Source organism: Pollicipes pollicipes, unplaced genomic scaffold, assembly GCF_011947565.3.
Source record: "Pollicipes pollicipes isolate AB1234 unplaced genomic scaffold, Ppol_2.1 Scaffold_6052;HRSCAF=7182_pilon_pilon_pilon, whole genome shotgun sequence".
Lineage (NCBI taxonomy): Eukaryota > Metazoa > Arthropoda > Thecostraca > Pollicipedomorpha > Pollicipedidae > Pollicipes > Pollicipes pollicipes.
Window position 1 is genome coordinate 11,665,671 of NW_023596805.1, and position 18,064 is coordinate 11,683,734.

The window sequence follows — 18,064 nt, forward strand, 5'->3', positions numbered from 1 at the left end:
CTACTGAGGTTAACAATACAATACCGACTGACTGGAGTGCACGGTACGTGCAATTCTTCAAGCGTCGGACATAAGCTGTCCAATAAATTGCGCTATCTATTGCTCACGCTAGAAGGGGACGAATTAATTTGCCCAACGCTGCTCACATTGGCGACATAGAACATCATTATTCTGGGTTTTCATATTTGGCGCTTTTGTTTCGAACTCATGATGTTGTTATTGCGAGGAGCAATGTTGGAAAACAGTACTCGAGCAGTGGTAGGGAGTCGGAGGCCGCCTGGACTCCGTAATTTCCGCTAGACAGGTGTGTCATACATAAGCTGTTGTTGTGACAGCGGTAAGTCACGATTTATATCAAAGTTCTGATGATTACTGATAAAGGTAACTTGACAAAGCAATTCCAGGTTGTTTTTATTTCATGCTCCAATTGCATGTGATATAAATCTGAGCTCTTCAAGTGCGGTGACATTTGACACCATTTTCAATGCTAAGAGAGCCTACCTTTCAAGGAGTCGTGATTTTGCAAAGGCAATTTGCTGGCAGAAATACTCTGAAACATTTTTTCACAGTAAATGGTATGGAGATTCAGCATAATATGGCATCAATGAGCAGTGGATGGATGTTTTGCTGACTGAGTTGCTGTTAGCAAGAGAAGAATATGTGTAGTGTGTCAAAGCAACTTGAAGCCTCTTTACACCAATGTCAGGAGAGTTCTGACTTTTGAAGAAGAAGCCCCCTCGGCAAATGTCAGGATAGTCAGTTGATGTACTAACCTAACTGAGCTAATAGAATGGAGAGAAAAATCAGTGCAGGTTTGGGTTTGAGTGCCCAGGCTAGTGTAAGTTGGTATGTAAGGTAAAGTATTGACAAGCCTTGGATTTAATAAAAATCATCCCTATGTGAGCCCACTCATTCACATCCTTATCACCCTAATCTTTCTGTTTTCAGCCATTTAGATTCACTGTGGTTTCATGCAAATGGTTTCTGTCTCTTATAGAAATAATTTTCATTAATCCTTCATTTATCCAATAGAGGAGACTAGAAGCCTTCTGATGGGGTTCTGTGCTCTTGGGGAAAGGAAGGCAGGAGCAAGTGACCAGTTGCTCTGAGCTGCACTAAATTTCTGTCAAAGTGCTGGGATTGCCTTGTTCAAAGGGATTGCCTTTGCTGACCTTTCACTGGCATTTGTGTGAAAAGCACCAAATGCTGATAGATTACTGATAGATCACATAAACAACAAGTACATGTTCCATGGCTGAGCTCTTTTTCTCTCTGCAGCACACAGGTGCCATGGCAAGGCCAGTGGGTCACCTTGCAGGCGGCCAGATGACACCAGCACGCCGGAGCTGACTGACTCGCCCAGGCGGGGTGAGTAGGACCGGACTCTGCATGAGGAGGGAGGGGGGGGGGGGGGAAGGGTGCAGGCCAGAGTTTGTGCCAACTCCTTCCAAGGACAAGGGAGCTGTCTGTACGCTTGGCTGGGCTCACTATGCCTTTGTGGGGGCAGGTCTGGCAATGCAATGACCATATATAAGACACTTTATTAAGGTTACATAACCTAAAGAAGGGGTCGTGTCACTCAAAAGCATGGGCACTTGTGCCTATCCATGCCACTTCGCCAACCCTCGCCATGTTACGTTCAAAGTCCCATTTTCGAACCGAGGCCTGACCGGCAGACGGCGGCGGTACACCGCTTCCTGGCCTCTTTCAGCCCGGGGTGGGGTGAGGGGGGGGGGGGATGGGTAGGGTGCGAGCGCAGCTGTGCGCACGTGGTTGTTAGTGTTCATAGCTGGGACCCGGCGACCCTGTGAGATCATGGGCAGCAGGTGGTGGGGGCCAGCAGATTAATGTACAATGGTACACACAGTGCGGTAGTTAACGCGTCTGCGTTAAAGGGAATAATTCACAGTTGAAGATATTAAAGCAAGCATCAGGCATTACGAACTAAGCTCACTTATAACTATCGGTATACTTTTAGGTGGAAAAGACTGCTGGGGATAACGCAGTATCTCTGTGGAGCAAATAAGTTCCTCAATACGTTTGTTTTGTTGTTTTGTTTTGTTGTTTTGATTACGTCATCGTAACTTGCACAACATTGATTGAGAGCCAATTGACGGCCGTTATGTCCGTAAATCGTGCTTACGTGCTCAGATCTGAACAACTCCACAATTTTTCGTTGGCCTTAATCGCCGCAAAGGTAATGGAATGACAGGGTTTTACTAACGTTATCATGGCGTCATGGGGGCCTGGTTGACCCTTGAAATAGTCTCCCCGAAATAGTCTGCACATCTTCACGGGCGTTTAGCCCAGAAACTAGGGCGGTTTAGGCCTTTAGAAGGGCAGGGCCGTGAGCTACACCGAATGATCCTCAAAAGGGCTATTTCAGTTCAAAATCCCATACAAATGTGGAACACTCTCTGTTAAGGGAATGGTCCACATTTGAAGATAATGAAACAGGCATGATATCTGATGAAATATACTCACTTATGACTTTTGGTATGCTTTAAGTGAAAGGCTGCTCTAGAGAACACATCGTTTCTATTAAGTAAATATTCTTCCTAATGTGCCATTATTTGATTGCATCATAGAACATTTTTATGGAGCTAAGGTACTGCAAAACTACCTATGCAAAGTTGCAACTTACTTGTAGTACTTCATATTCGTCGAGAGATGGCGAAACGGGCTGAAAGTGTTTACTGAGGCAAATATTGTTATGTACTTGTATTTTGGCCCTTCCGCGTGGTGTTATTGCATATTTATTGGTGAGCATTAAATGTTTCTTTGCATTCACATTCCCGGTTATTGCTTTATTGGCAAATTATTTCACAAGTCTTTTTTCGTAATAATCACCAATCATGTCCAACTTCTTATATCACGCGGCAGAAAGCGTCATTCGTGATTTCAAATTGCATAGCCTGCTCAATATTGCTTGAGTCCCAATTGACCTTCCCTCTATTCGGAATCGTGCTCACGGATGTCAGATTTCGGCGGCTCGACAATAATCTCCTTTTTGCCTTGAACGCCGCCTGACCTGTGGGGTGGCAGGATTTTAACGACCTAGCTATGGTGCCATGCGTGCCTGAATGGCCTTGAAATGGCCTGCACTAAATGGTGTGCACATCTTCGTGGGCGTATAGCCCAGGAGATAGAGGGATTTAGGTCTTAAGAAGGGCAGCGCTGTGAACTGCGCCGAATGATCTTCAAAGTGGCTATTTCATCTCATTCCCCTCCCTCCCCCCCCCCCCCCCATAGAAATGTGGGGCTCTCCCTTCCACCATCGCGCGCCTGGGAAACCAGAGATGCGGGGTTTTGTTCCCCACAGCGCCCGTCCTTCCTGCCAGGATGAGAGCCAGGTGACACTCTAAAGCTTCAGCAGCTGAGTATATCGTGAAGCCACAGTGACGGCGACGAAAATAAACTGATACAAATGCTAACTTTTGAATTATGAATTATGAAATGATCTTAATAAGTGGTGGTCACGGCCAAACTTACCATGCATTCCAAACCGTGGGATGAGAACGGCTTCAGTTGTTTTGGACGTTATGGTCCGCAATTCGGCGCTTGTATCATTCCTCGTCAGCCTGTCCTTTCCTGTGCTGTGCTGTGCTGTGCTATGCTGTTCTGTGTTGTCCTGTGTGGTCCTGTGTTGTCCTGTGCTGTCCTGTCCTGTCCCACCCTGTCCCGTTCTGTCATGTCTGTGCTGTGCTGTGCTGTGCTGTGCTGTGCTGTGCTGTGCTGTGCTGTGCTGTGCTGTGCTGTGCTGTGCTGGGCTGGGCTGGCTGTGCTGTGCTGTGCTGTGCTGTCCTGTCCTGTCCTGTCCTATTGCCGCCCGAAACGTAAGGAGACTGCTCTACGTTTGTATGGGGCTTTGGACCGAGAAAGACATTTTCAGGATTGTCCTCTGCAGTTTATAGTTATATGACCTCTATATGGCCCCTTGTTTCTGAGCTAGACGCGCGCCAACTTGTGCGGACTGTTTCGCGCCGCCTGATATGAAGCTTCCCAAAGATATATGACGTCATAGAAACATCATAATTATCTCCCACGCAATGCCCATATTGTGCTCAAAGTCTAAAATAATACGGCCATTGGAGTTTTCGTATCTTGAGTGCGTCCGCGTAAATCGTGACATCAGCAGACCACAGTTGGTCAATAGCCAGTTCAAGCCGCTGACAGCAAGCCTTAAGCACGAAGCGCATTTTGTGATGCATATCGCAGGAATTTGATCAGCTGTTCCAATTATGACGGGCATTGAGCCTGAGAACCGCCGCTGCCCTCCTCGTTCTTCTGTCTGTGTGTGCGTTGGGTACGGGGGTATCACGTCACCCGCCTTCTGCAGGTCTGTGACGCTCGGTGACGTATCTAATGGCGACTCGTTTGTAGGGTTTTTCGACCAATCGATACGATCATTATGGTTGGTGGCGTCACAGCTGATGCCGGCCAACCGTATGGCCACGCCTCGGTATATGCCGGGATCTCGGCATCGGACACTTGGGGCCGAGGCTTCTTGGGGAATCTCTTCGAGAGCATTGGGAGGCACGGCCGGATGAATGAGCTTTGTTGTCCATCGCGTCGGGAAGCCGGTCGCGTCTTGCGTTGTACGGACGGAGGCAAATCTCTAGTACGTGGTCGCTGCGGGTCATATTTTTGGGGAGTCCTGGCAATGCGGGTGATACTCAATCTCGAACCAAGCAGACACGTAGTGGCTTGCATCAATTCCACGTTCGCCCAGTCCGCCTTTCAGTGGCATCCGCATTTTGTTCCGCTGCGTCCAGCTGCTCACGAGATTTGGCTCTGTAAGTCCGGCGCTTAGTCGGGGCTTACTCGGGAGTCATCGATCTCGCCGTGCTCGCTGAGTCTGTCGAGGAGATGCGTCAAGAAGCCCCGGTCAGGACCGTTCGATGGTGAGATCGGGAACAAACCGAGGTATGGCCACACCATTCGACCGACAACAGCTGTGATGCCACCAACCACAACGACCGTATCGCCTGCTCGACAGACTTTATAAGCGAGTCGCCATCGGCTTCGTCCCCGGGCGTCACAAAGCTGGAGACTGCGGGTCACATGGTGCCCCCGTACTCAGTGTTTACACAGGCAGAAGAATGAGGGGAGGGGGGGGGGAGGGGCAGACTGACATAGAGGCAGCATCTGTGGTGAAGGGATGGGACACACGTCATGAGTACATGCGCGTGAGACTGCGACGTCCAGCAAAGGTTGCGCATGTTTGAATCAGAGCGGGAGTTCGTTTCCGATTGGCATGTCGCCGTTTGGAAGGGTACTATGATCTTTCGTTATTAATTACGCATTACCAACGATGCGTTGCGTGAATCGCATTGTCATAGGTGTCACTTCCTTAAAGCGGGTTGGGGAGGGGTGGGGGGGGGGGGGGGGGGGGCTGAGCCAATAAAGCTTACCTAAGCCATCCTCAAATCCTAATTTCTCCCCTGACGCTTGCCACTTTTATTTGCGCCCCTTATGTGAAAAAAGAATTAAAAGTACATTTAGTCGGCTCCAAAATTGTTCTGTCAATGATTATGATGATGATATTGATAGCGGTGCGTTTATGTACCTTGTGTACCAGCAGTCCGGACACTTGCTGTGTTTCACTGGCCCGGTATTTCCTCTTTGCTCATATGCATTGGGTGTGGGGGGGGGGGACTCAGAAAGAGCATTGAGGGGCTCAAGTCAGTTCTGGATGTGGGGGGGGGGGCGTACCCGGAAAGGGTACAAGTTGACACCACTACGCGTAGTTGTCACCTTTAACCACGGGTGTCGATTTCTCAAAATGTTTCGGGAGGCCGATCTTGGAAGTCGCCATAAGAGGATAGTTATGAGAAACTTCTCGGGTAAAGTCCACTTCTGTTCTGTTTTCTGACTTTCCCTTACAGGGATATATATATATATATATATATATATATATATATATATATATATATATGGGGTGGGGGGGGTGGGGGTGTGCGTGTGGGTGTATGCGCATGCATGCGTGCGTGCGTGCGTGCGTGCGTGCGTGCGTGCGTGCGTGCGGGCGTGCGGGCGGGGGCGTGCGGGCGTGCGTACATGCGTACGTGCGTGCGTGCGAACAACACTTACCACATATTTTTGTAAGCTCATGTGCGTAGCAACAGCAGTAACACGTGAAAGGCTGGCAGTTTGCATCAGCTTCGTATAAACGTACTTATTTGGTGAATCTGAAGGGGTGCACTTGTACTTCTCTGTTGCAAACCGGAAAGTGAAATATGTTTACAATTTACGATTATGTGGTTCTGTAGTGTTTTGTTGTATATCTTTATGTATCGACAGGAAGTGTCCACAATATATCTGGCATTGCATTCCGTGTATATGACGCTTCTCGACGATCCAAAAATGTCAGCAGTAAACCATAGGTATTTCAGCTAATGTCAAACAAAACATAAGCACTCCTCCACTCATCATTTCAGAAAATGGTTCTGAACCTTTCCCCAAAACGCTTAGGCACATGCCCTGGTCTTGATGATAGCTCACCCCGCTCGCTTCCTCAAACACGGCTAGCGAGCCAGCTGTGATTCACGGAGACACTGTCCCGAGCTGTCGTGCGATTGAGGGGAAAGCTACTGTAACCCGCTTCGGTTCATCAAACACGGCTAGCCAGCCACCTGTGATTCACAGAGACACTGTCCCGAGCTGTTGTGCGATTGAAGAGAAAGCTACTTTAACCCGCTTCGGTTCGAATGCGTGGCAAATGAAACGACCATAATGTCAACACCACGCACAATGTAGGTTTATTGTAAAGGCGTTGCAGGGCGCGCCGGCTTCTCAGCAACTGGTTACTCGTCTGGAAAGGTTCAGCCTTTGCCCAGAGCCGAGAAGTGGAACAATTACTTGACATAGCTTGGAGCACGAGAGCTCTCAAGCGCGCGTGCTCGCCGTAGAACAAAAACCCCGGGGCACGGTCTTGCAGTCTCGCGGCCTGCATGGCGTCGGTCTCTGTTAATATTAGATGGGAGTCGGTAAGCGGATGAAAACGGCAACATTTCTGAAAGAAGCACCTTTAAACGCTACAGACGTGTAGCTACTTCAGGACATGCAGAACGCAGTCCGGGGAATGTTTCAATGGCGCAGTTAGTCGCGGGCCCCGGCCTTGTCGCTGCTTGGGAAATAGGTCCTGAATCCTAGACCTGACGCCGGAGTCATGTGGTCGCGAATCAATCACGCGTCACCGTCGTCGAGCTTCGACCGCAGGGGTGTAGCCGCGCAAAATAGGCTAGGGGGTGAGGCCGAGTGAGAAGCCCTAGCTTTTTTAGACGACACGTATTTTTGGTGTCGTCGCACTAAAATAAGTTTCTTCCTAATTTAACCACCCATTTTCCTCTCAGCGTAATGGAGTTTGATTCACACCCAATTGAGAGGGAATCTATAGCGCTGCTCTAATCCTTTGCTCTGCCTCGGCGTATAGTTTTGTCGTTGGGCATCATTATTTTGTTTGGCGTCGATCGTCGAAACCATGTTTCGGTAGTATACATATGGTCGGTGTTATCTGGCTTCAGGCGTTTTTGGACGTGCGCGGTACTGGGAGTGAAAAGCATAAGTTGACGTGTGCGATCATTAAACGCTGCCACGGAAACCTAAGCTTCATTTTTCATGGTTCGTTTTCATTTTCATGGTTTCAGGTTCGTCATGGTCGACTCGGCTAATGCTGTTTTGGTGGTCATTGTCGGACGACTGCCGCTGTTGCGTTAGTCGGCTGGTGTCGATCGTCAAGCTTTCATAACTGCTTCATCGAGTTTTCACGTCGAATTGGAGTTTGGCACATTGCAAGGGTTCTTTCGAACGTAGTCTGATAAAAGTGTGCTCACGTTTCTGAGCGGCAATATTTGACCGGTTTGTGTTTGATTTCCGATACGACATCATATCGCATCGTGGCAAAATAACGCAACTTGCTGCAGTCTGAATGTTTAAGTAGCATGCAATAATGCCAAAACACTGAGACAATAGCATAAAACGATGTCAGAGTCAACAAGATGATTATCGCGTAACTAAAAGCGTGCATCATGCAGGAAAAGTAGAAAATGTTCAAGCAAACACCTCTGTCAGCTGCATTCAACTGAATATAACGTCGCAATTTGCATTCTCTTTGTCCTTTAAACTGTGAAAAAAATTATTAGAAATCTTCTTTAAAATCGATGTAATTTCCACTTGTGCTGCCCTGTTTGTACTTTGGCTCTAGCAGGTTGGGGGAGGGGACAAACTCATCGTTGGAGGCCAAATCGAACATTGGGGGGGGGGGGGGGGGGCAGTGGCCCACCCAAAAGAATACAATCGACACCGACGCCATCAACCATATCTGGATGGTGTCGTGCCAGATTCACACAGATGTGACCTTTAACCCATGTGTAAGCGACCTTGTACATTGTTAACATAACCGCGTCTGGCGATAGTTTCGTCTTCAGCGCTCCTGGCGTCGGAAAATGCTCGGCGATTGGTGACGTGGGTGAACCACGGCTTCATGGTTGCTAGGCCGGCTTGCTGGGACCACCCATTCTCGGATGGAATAACTGTTCGGACTGTCGTCTTCGTCTGGTGTGTTATAGCATATAACGTTTGGACCGGTTAACGCTCCGGCCGTCGGCGTTCTTGGGTCCTGTTCCCGGGTTGCTTAGTTGGTAGAGCTCTGGACTCGCTGTTAGGAGATCCTGGTTCGAATCCCAGCGAGCCGAAGGAAGTAATTCGGGTTGTGACCCATACATGGCTGATAGCCTAGCACCATCCGGTCCTTCGCAGGACTCCGTAACATCTAACGACGGCCAGAAAGTTAACTGATCGAAACGTTTTTTACTTAGACACAGGGCGTGTTCGAGAGTCCCATCAATCATTCCATCCGTGATGCTCATACCTCGTTTTAAACCTTCCGTAGAACCACCCGTTCTGTATTTACATTTATGCCAGCTTACTGTTCTAACCTTTGATGTGCTCGAAAGAAACAATGTCTAGCTGCAATGCTTTTTTCAACATATGCTTTTTTCAACATGTCTTTCCATTCACATGAGTGGTCCAAGTGCAATCCCTTCGTACAGACACTTTCGCTTTGAAGATATTTTCATATGCTTGCTAGGCAGTGGGCGTTCGATACGTGTCATTTGTTGCAGGATGAGACCGAACCGATGCTACAAAATATGCGTGCCTTTCCCAAGCTGTTTCAACCAGGTTTGCTTGAAGTTGGCCTACGGTATTCCGCTCAAGGGGAATGCTCCAGTTTTGAAGATATTGAAGCAATCATGAGATCCGATGAAATTAGCTCACTTATGCCTATTGGTATACTTTGGAGTGGAAAAGACTGCTCTAGACAACACAGTTTTGCTATTTAGTAAATACGCTCCTCAACAAATCGTTGTTTGAATGCATCATCGCGCATTGCACAACATTGATTGAGAGCCAATTGGCGGTCGTTGTATTTGAAAATCGTGGTAACGAATGCCAGATGTGAACGGCTAGACAATTAGTTTTTTGTTCGTCCTGAACGTTGCATTACCCGTGTAATGACAGTATCTAAATGACATTATTATGGTGTCGTGGATGTCTGGATGACCTTGAAATAGTCTCCTCAGAAATACCTTGCACATCTTCGGCGGTGTGTAGCTCAGAAACCAGAGGAGTTTGGGTCATCACAAGGGCAGGGCTGTGAACTGCAGCGAATGATCCTCAAAATGACTCTAATGTGGAGCACTCTCCTTTTAAGCGCGTTTAGGACGCATCTGCAGGCCTCAGCAGCCAGGAAACTGCAGTGGGCAATTTCGTTACTATTATCCGCTCGATCCGCTCGATATATCCGCTCGATATATCCGTTCGATAGAGACTCTACGGGTGGGTGTCTGAAAATATTTAACGAAGATGTGGAATAAACATTAAATTCAACTGAAATGACATGCAATAGTTGTATGCGTTTTAACCCATAAGTAAGATGCACCGTCATTGAATTTTTAGTCGCAGATCTGGCTGACATAGCCTAAATGTGCATATAGAGAGTGGACACCATATGTCGACCAGTATTGACCGGCGTTTGCCACTAATTGGCATCTGGGATCCGTTTTTTATTGAACATTTTAGCGTCCGAAACCGAAACCGAAAATTTCAACCGAAACTAATTCGACATGCTTCGTGGTAACTGGATGAATGTGTTTAATTATTGTACACATATAAATTTCGTCAAATTACATGCTTAGCATGTCTTTCATTGCGCGAGCACCAAACCATCTCAGAGTTCTACATGAAAGAACTTGGTTTTGCATGACTGTGTCCAAGGCTACATAGTCTATGCCAAGTTTTTAAAAGAAATGTCAAACAGCACGCGGAGAGCCTGAAAATGGACTTTAATGAACTCCGAAACAAAATCAGTGAACTTCGGAATATTGTGTGTGCTTGGATTTAAGTCTCAACCAAAACAAAATTAGAAACGGGCTTCAAAATGGTTACGGCAAACTCCAAACATTTTTTTGAAGTGTCAGGGATTCATATAAGCTCGTTATGAGATAGCGTCAATTAATTCAATAGTTATCCGTAATATTTCCGTTGCTGGCCCGGCCTACTATGCATACATGATTGGTTATATGGTGCTGACACACAGCCGTCAGCTGATCACGTTCTGGTTCTCTCCTGATGACTGGTTGGTTCCCTCCCGCTAGTTCTCTGGTTCTCCCCCGATGGACTTACACGCTTAAGAGCCGGACCAGAGGCCACTACGGCTCGCTCTGTACCGCGGCGGCAAGGCTCAGCGGTGACGTCACGACGACGTCCGCCAATCTGGTCGGTTCTCTGGCGTCCTCGATGGGCATCGTTGCCATGACGACGACGCCGCGGCGTATGTGGTGCATAAGTGGTTGAGCGGAATTGGGCGTCGGCGCTGGCGCACACGAGCGACGCTTTGAGGCATTGCTGAGTCTCTGTTCCTGTCTTGTAGCTTTCCTCAACCTCTGGTCCAGTCCCTATTTCTAGATCTGTCTCGGTCCCTAGCTGTGTTGGCTGACCCTGTTTCGGCCCCAGCGTTGACTCTGCCTCTGTTCTTTGGGACCAGCGCTGTTCGTGGACCCGAGATCTGACTTATCGTGGTATGTGTGCTGCTGTTGCGTCCCTGACCCTTTCACGAATTGTCGTGCCGCTGGATCGTTTCTCTTGCCGACTCGGTCTCCACCCCAGACTGGCCACTGGTTTGAGTGGATCGAACGTCCTATCTATTTATTCATTTAGTTGACATCAGCTGACACTCAGCCTACGTGAGTGACTTTCACTTCTGATTAGTCTGTGAGGTAAAACAGCATGTCGGTAACAACGGAAAGTGATGAGGGGTAAAACAAAACACATGTGGGCATGCGCACATAAACGGCATGAGAAGGCTCTAAAGAACGCTTCTAACGCTCTTGTAGGGGTGTCACCACTTTGTGTAGGGATGTGACCCCCGAAGCCTTGTTTGGCCCCCGTGCAGCAGCAATGATCACGGTAGTTGAAAGAGGGTTCCGTGGTGGTTAGACTTAGCGTTTGAGAACAGTGGCTACTGGTCGGATTGCCGCGGTGCTGCACTTCTTGCCAGGGTGCCGGACAGATGACGTCGTGCAACCCCAGGTGCTGATTTTGTCGTTAACTCCCAAACGGCAACTGTCGCTTCGAGGCGGTGTCATGTCATGTCCCTGCTTTGTCTCCTCCACCACCTCAAGGGTGCACACGGGAACGCTAAGCATCGGGCGCCGCTAACGGCCAAATGTCAGCGACCCTTCGCTCTCACGTGACAGCGTGCCGCATCACACGTCTTTTGAAACTAACAAGCAGTTTTGATTGAAGTACATGCTATGGGCGCTATATGACCGCGCAGACGTTCCGACTGCGAAAGTCCCAGTGCCAGAGACGGCGCCGTCACCGGTGCTCTCGAGCCTTCAGTGTATGACAGGGGCGGCGCCATGGAATTTGAGTGCGGGGGGGGGGAAGGGCAGGATTTTCCGAGGGTCCTAGCTAAAATGGGCCCTGCTCACCCCTAGGGGGCCTCCTAGGCAGTGTCGTGTTCAAGGGGAGGGATGTTGAGGGCATGCGCTCTCTTACCAAATTGTTACATGCATCATATCCAACAAAATTAATGTCGACAATTTAAGAATCCAGAATGGGGCCTTCTGGCTGTTCAACAAAGGGCCTCGCTCCCCTAAACAGGGCTACCTGTTCCAGAAAAGTCTCCTATGCATATATAGGCCTCCTTATCCAGAACAGGACGCTCTTCCGATTCACAAAGGGGCCTCCAAATCTAGCCAAAGGGCCTCGTTTTCCAAAAACTGACAACATTTTGCTGAAAGCACAACTCAAAACATCTTGATCCGGAACCATGGCCACCCGATGCATGAAAAGGCCTCCCTGGTCCAGAAATTGAACCTCCTGAATACGGAGGGTGTTTCTTACTCAGAACAGAAACCTCCTGGATCGCAAAGGACCCTATCGAGCCTGCAAAGGACATTCCTTAACATAAGATGTAGCGTACTTATCTAGTGCAGGAGCAACCTCATTCATAAAGGCGGCCTCATGATCCAGAAAACGGCCCCTTGATGTACAGAAACGTCGCCTTAGTCCGATTGATTACTCTAGCTCAGTCATGAAGGGCCCTCCTTCACCTGAACATTGGTAATCTACGGGTAGCTACAATGCCTGCTAGTTTGGGAAAAAGAGGTGCCCCCAAAATTTTGAGCGGGAAAAACATACTCTTACCCCTCTGCCCCCCCCCCCCCCCCCCCGCCTGCTGTGCCGCCCCTGGTATCGGCCTCAGCGCCGCCGTACGCTGCCGACGACCTGGACTTCCGCTCACCTGATCACCAGCCAATCTTGTCAGGGGCTCAGCGTTATCACCATCCGCTGGGAGTCGCTCATCCCATCCGACCCCGGGTCACGCACTGCCGACGGCTGAACGCGACAGGCGATGCCGCCGGGCGTGCCGGGAGCGACAGGCGATGCCGCCGGCCATGGCGCGCGCGGCCGGGCGCTCGGTGTGCGGGGGGTGGGGGCAGACAGCGCCATTGTCCAGCTGAGAGCCGGCCTCCTCACGGCGCCACGTCAGGGAGCAGCGGGAACGCATGTCCGCGCGGGGGGGGGGGTGGGGGGTGGGGGAGGCTGACAGCGATCATGTAGTCCCCGTCAGGGTGAAGGAAAAACATGCGTGGGCGGTTGTCACGCTTCGGGATGAGTTTCCCGGAAATCGATGCGTTAGTGGACTGACAGCGTTGCCGGAGGGTACAGGCGCATGTTGCGTTCTGCATGCGGTCTTGACCACCTTGTCGGATGGCGGATGATGTCTGTCTTCACGGAAGTTGGTTCGGTTAGCAATAAGCAAAACGTATGGACGGGGATGCCCGTGTGCCGTCTGCTGGCTTTGGTCGGCGTGCCTGTTGGAAAACAGCCGCCGGTTTGTGAGACGGTCCTGCCAAAAGTGGAGTAAGTGATGTCAAAAATCCTGGGCACGTGAAATGAACGAGGTGAGCTTGCGAGCATGCCTGGCGGCACATGTTGAGAGTGCCGCCAAGGTGCTCTGGCGGCCCAACGCAAGTGCGGGTTGAATGCCGTTTTCATGTAATGTATCGGTCATTCGATGGTCATGAAAACTTGCGGCGTGGCATTTCATTTTTCTTAAGAAGTACATCCCGCGTGTTTTAAACCCAATGCGTAACCTCCAACTGCAACATAACGTGTTTTAAGTTGCAAGGAAGCCCAGTTAAAATTTATGTTTATAACCTATGTTTTACCAACAGTGACAGGTGTATATTTTTCGCGTAACACTAGGGCATTGGGGCGACATTGGGGCATTCGAATGTGAATTCATTGGTAAAATATGATCACTATATATGAGCAAGAAAGGCCCTCAGCTTCTGGTTTTTCCGCATCGTAATTTTAGAGTTATGCCGTGTTATCGATCCTCAATTTACTATGTGGCGCTGGTTAAACGACGTTTTAGAGCAAACATTGGTTATATTGACAGCACTCGACACTCAAAGCCGTGTTTATGGTGTCGAGTGAGTGTGGTAGCACTCGTAACCTTAAACGTAGTTTGAAACGTCGACCATGGCGATTATTTGTTATGGAGTTAAATGAAATGCTGAAACGGTGGTTCAGCTTTAACTGAATCGGTAATTTTATTCTGCCGTCTCGACGAAAGAGGTAACAGCGGAGCAGTAGGTTGGGGTGTCTCATAGTTTAGGTGAGGCTGGGTATACAGCGTTTTGAATGTGGCGTGAGGACTGTGGATGTTGTATGTAAATAGACTGAAAATTAAACTTCGCATCTCACCAACGAATTTAAAAAAATTAATCGCGGTGCCAGCATTCGTGTTAAGGTCACGCACTTCTCACATCGCGTTCTGAGTCTGTTTTGCTGCGTTGTGACAAAGTTATTTTCACATCCTTTTGTCGTAGCGCACACAACGCATCCCACTGCAGACGAACCCGCGCGCGGCGGCCTCGCGTCGCCGGGGGGGGGGGGGGGAGGAGAGGGGGCAGTCACGCCGCGACCCGCGTGGCGACATCGATGGCCGCGCTCGGTCGACACACGGACGTGATCAGTACACACCACTATGCCTGCCAAACATGCGTTGTTGTTTGTATTGTTTTGTGCGCAGTTACCTATGAGGCATCGCATAGCGTCCGCTTGGTTCCTGTTGTTTCAGCTATCGGCAGGGCATTTTAAGGGTGTGTTTTAGTTTTTGGTTAGTTATTAACTTGTTCTTATTATCAGTACGTCTGGTCGCATTTATTTCATATCTTACCGTTATTATTGCCTTTATCTGGGTCGCAGGCGCCAGCAACATATCAACCAGCACGAGCAGCTTCGAAGCGGGTGTCCAGCACGACCCGAATCTCAACCGACTGGCGATCAACATGTTTACCAAGACGGAGCAGTACCTGCAGGGCGAGCTAGATTCCGTCACGGTGAGACACGCCACGCGCAGCGGCGCGGGCAGGGCAGCCAGCTGGGCTTGCAACCGCGAGGCTGCGGGCTCGAGTCTGCCCACCGGCGCTGCGATTCGACGCCGGTCTGTGCAAAGGTCTTTCGCCGTACGGTTTTACGTAGTGACTTAGACGTGGGTGAAAGCAGTGTCAGGTGGTGGTGGGAATGCCTTGTCGCGCGTAAAACCGAGATCGGTTTCCGTTGACAGAGACCGGCGGTGAAATGGCCCACGTTGGTGGGGGCAGGGCACCGCGGAGGTCACTCGACCCCCCCCCCCCCTCACAGGTACCACCTGCTGGCGGAATGCTGGATTGCGTCATGGCGAGTACCAGTTGCTAATGTTCTATTCATGGCAGGGCTAGTACCAATTGCTCATGTTCTGCCGTATCGTGGCAGGGTGAGTACCAGCCGCTGATGTTCTGCCGTATCGTGACAGGGCGAGTACCAACTGCTCATGTCCTGTCGTATCGTGACAGGGCGAGTACCAGCTGCTGATGTTCTGCCGTATCGTGACAGGGCGAGCACCAGCTGCTGACGTTCCGTCGTATCGTGACAGGGCGAGTACCAGCTGCTGACGTTCCGCCGTATCGTGACAGGGCGAGCACCAGCTGCTGATGTTCTGCCGTATCGTGACAGGGCGAGCACCAGCTGCTGATGTTCCACCGTATCGTGACAGGGCGAGCACCAGCTGCTGACGTTCCGTCGTATCGTGACAGGGCGAGTACCAGCTGCTGACGTTCTGCCGTATCGTGACAGGGCGAGCACCAGCCGCTGATGTTCTACCGTATCGTGACAGGGCGAGTACCAGCCGCTGATGTTCTACCGTATCGTGACAGGGCGAGTACCAGCTGCTGATGTTCTACCGTATCGTGACAGGGCGAGTACCAGCCGCTGATGTTCTACCGTATCGTGACAGGGCGAGTACCAGCCGCTGATGTTCTACCGTATCGTGACAGGGCGAGTACCAGCTGCTGACGTTCTGCCGTATCGTGACAGGGCGAGTACCAGCTGCTGACTGAGATGAACCGACGCACTCATGCCAAGTACGAGGAGATGAAGGCATGTGGGCCAGGAGACTCATTCCGCTATCGAGCAACTCAACACCAAGTATACCGAGCTCGAGCCATACCTCAGGTAAGCAGAAAAACGCTGGCGGGACTGGAGGACGCTCAGGGGAGCTGGAGAACGCCGCCGGGACTGAGAACGCTCAGAGGGGTGGGAGAATGCTACCGAGACTGACAAACGCTCAAGTGAGCTGGAGAACGCCGCCGGGACTGACGAACGCTCAGGGCAGTGGGAGAACGCCGCCGGAACTGACAAACGCTCAGGGGAGTAGGAGAACGCCGCCGGGACTGACGAACGTTCAGGGGAGTGGGAGAACGCCGCCGGGACTGACGAACGCTCTGAGCACGCTCAGGGGAGTGGGAGAACGCCGCCGGGACTGACAAACGCTCAGGGGAGTAGGAGAACGCCGCCGGGACTGACGAACGCTCAGGGGAGTAGGAGAACGCCGCCGGGACTGACGAACGCTCAGGGGAGTGGGAGAACGCCGCCGGGACTGACAAACGCTCAGGGGAGTAGGAGAACGCCGCCGGGACTGACGAATGCTCACTGGAGTAGGAGAACGGCGGCGGGACTGACGAACGCTCACTGAAGTAGGAGAACGGCGGCGGACTGACGAACGCTCGAGTGAACAAGAGTGTGCTGGCGGCGCTGGAGAACGCTCAGGGGAGTAGGAGAACGTCGGCGGGACTGCAGAACGCTCGAGTGAACAGGAGTACGCTGGCGGCGCTGGAGAACGCTGAGGTGTTAGAGAACGCCCAGGTCAGCTGGACAACGCCGACGAGAAAAATACCTTAGCGCTAAGTTATTAACGGTCATTCCATATTTTACGTAAATATTTATTTTCACGCACCGTTTGTGTTTCAGCAGTAATTTTTGCCTTCACTCAGTCACTCTAACATAAACACCGGCGTGAAACGTTGAGGATTCTCGTAACATGAAGCGGTTACTTGGAAGATTGTGATATTGAAGATCTATTATTTCCAGCGTGAGAACTCAACCTCATTTTGTAATAAGGCGTGCAGTGTGAAAGTGCAGTGTGAGATGCAGTGGGAGGGTGCTTTCTGAAAGTGCTGTCTGAAGTGTAGTCGAACGAATGAACGAGCGAGCTATCACACAACTGAGCCTCCGAAGAAATGCATCCACACATACAGATCGGCCTTGCTGTACCTGCAGCGACCCTAGGTGATACCCAGCGATCTATTTTGCGGCCGTCTGGACGTGCCCCGAATCCGGTCCATCCGCCTCCCACCCTCTCGCCCCTGCTGTCCTGAGGTAGCGCATAAGGGCGCTAGGCCTTGTGTGCAAAGCGTCCGCCGGGACTGGCGCTGGGTTATTTCTGCCACACTGCATCCATTCGACTTTCACGTGGGCAGCGTGACATCCCCGAGCGCCTCGAGCTACAGTCTCCTGACCCTAAACAAGCGCGATATATGGGGCTTCTCGCGAACTTCCACAGCGCCGCCGCGTGTGACCGACCGGCGCTTAGAGCTCCATTCATCGTCTGCGGACGCCGGAGGCGGCGGTAATGATCATTACGGTCGCAGCTATGTCGACGAGCAGTGTGTGGCGAGTCGGCCTGGCTGTCGTCGCGGTGAGGTCGGAGTCGCGGGGTCATGTCGCCCGGTTCACGCGTGGTGATTAACGGGACGGCAGCGTGTTCGGCGCTACGCTTTTTAAACAAACCTGGATGGATGGATTTCTGGGGCCAGAGCTCACGGTTGACAGTGCTTGTACGAGCCTTGACCCCCCGTCATTCGATCGCACGTCCCAGGTCAACGGCTGAATTCGGTGGCGAAAGTTGAACGTGCCGCAGTGCTCGGCACGGTCCGTCCTGCCCTCCGGGCCCTGCCATCGGCCTGCTGCCACCAGCCGCGGGCCAGACCTGTCAAGGACAAATAGCGCGCTTTAAGTGACCTGAACCCGCCCCGCCACGGTGGGTGGATGGAAAGGCAGGCGACCTTACCAATTGAGTCACCAGGACGGGACAGAAGGGAAGTTCACTGAAACACGATTGGGTGGCTTGTGTGTAGGTCCTTCTGTCCCAAATTTTGAATCTTGG

General features: G+C 50.9%; 1 protein-coding gene across 1 annotated transcript in view; it reads left to right on the top strand.

The window, feature by feature from the left end:
• Nucleotides 1-16,303, top strand: part of LOC119104793 (uncharacterized) — a 21,044-nt gene extending 4,741 nt beyond the window's left edge. The window contains exons 3-5 of the mRNA XM_037228514.1: nt 1,286-1,368; nt 14,788-14,921; nt 15,937-16,303. Of these exons, the coding sequence (XP_037084409.1) occupies nt 1,286-1,368; nt 14,788-14,921; nt 15,937-16,179 (460 nt within the window). The 3' untranslated portion in view covers nt 16,180-16,303. The remainder of the gene's footprint in view (nt 1-1,285; nt 1,369-14,787; nt 14,922-15,936) is intronic.
• The last annotated feature ends 1,761 nt before the right edge of the window (nt 16,304-18,064 follow it).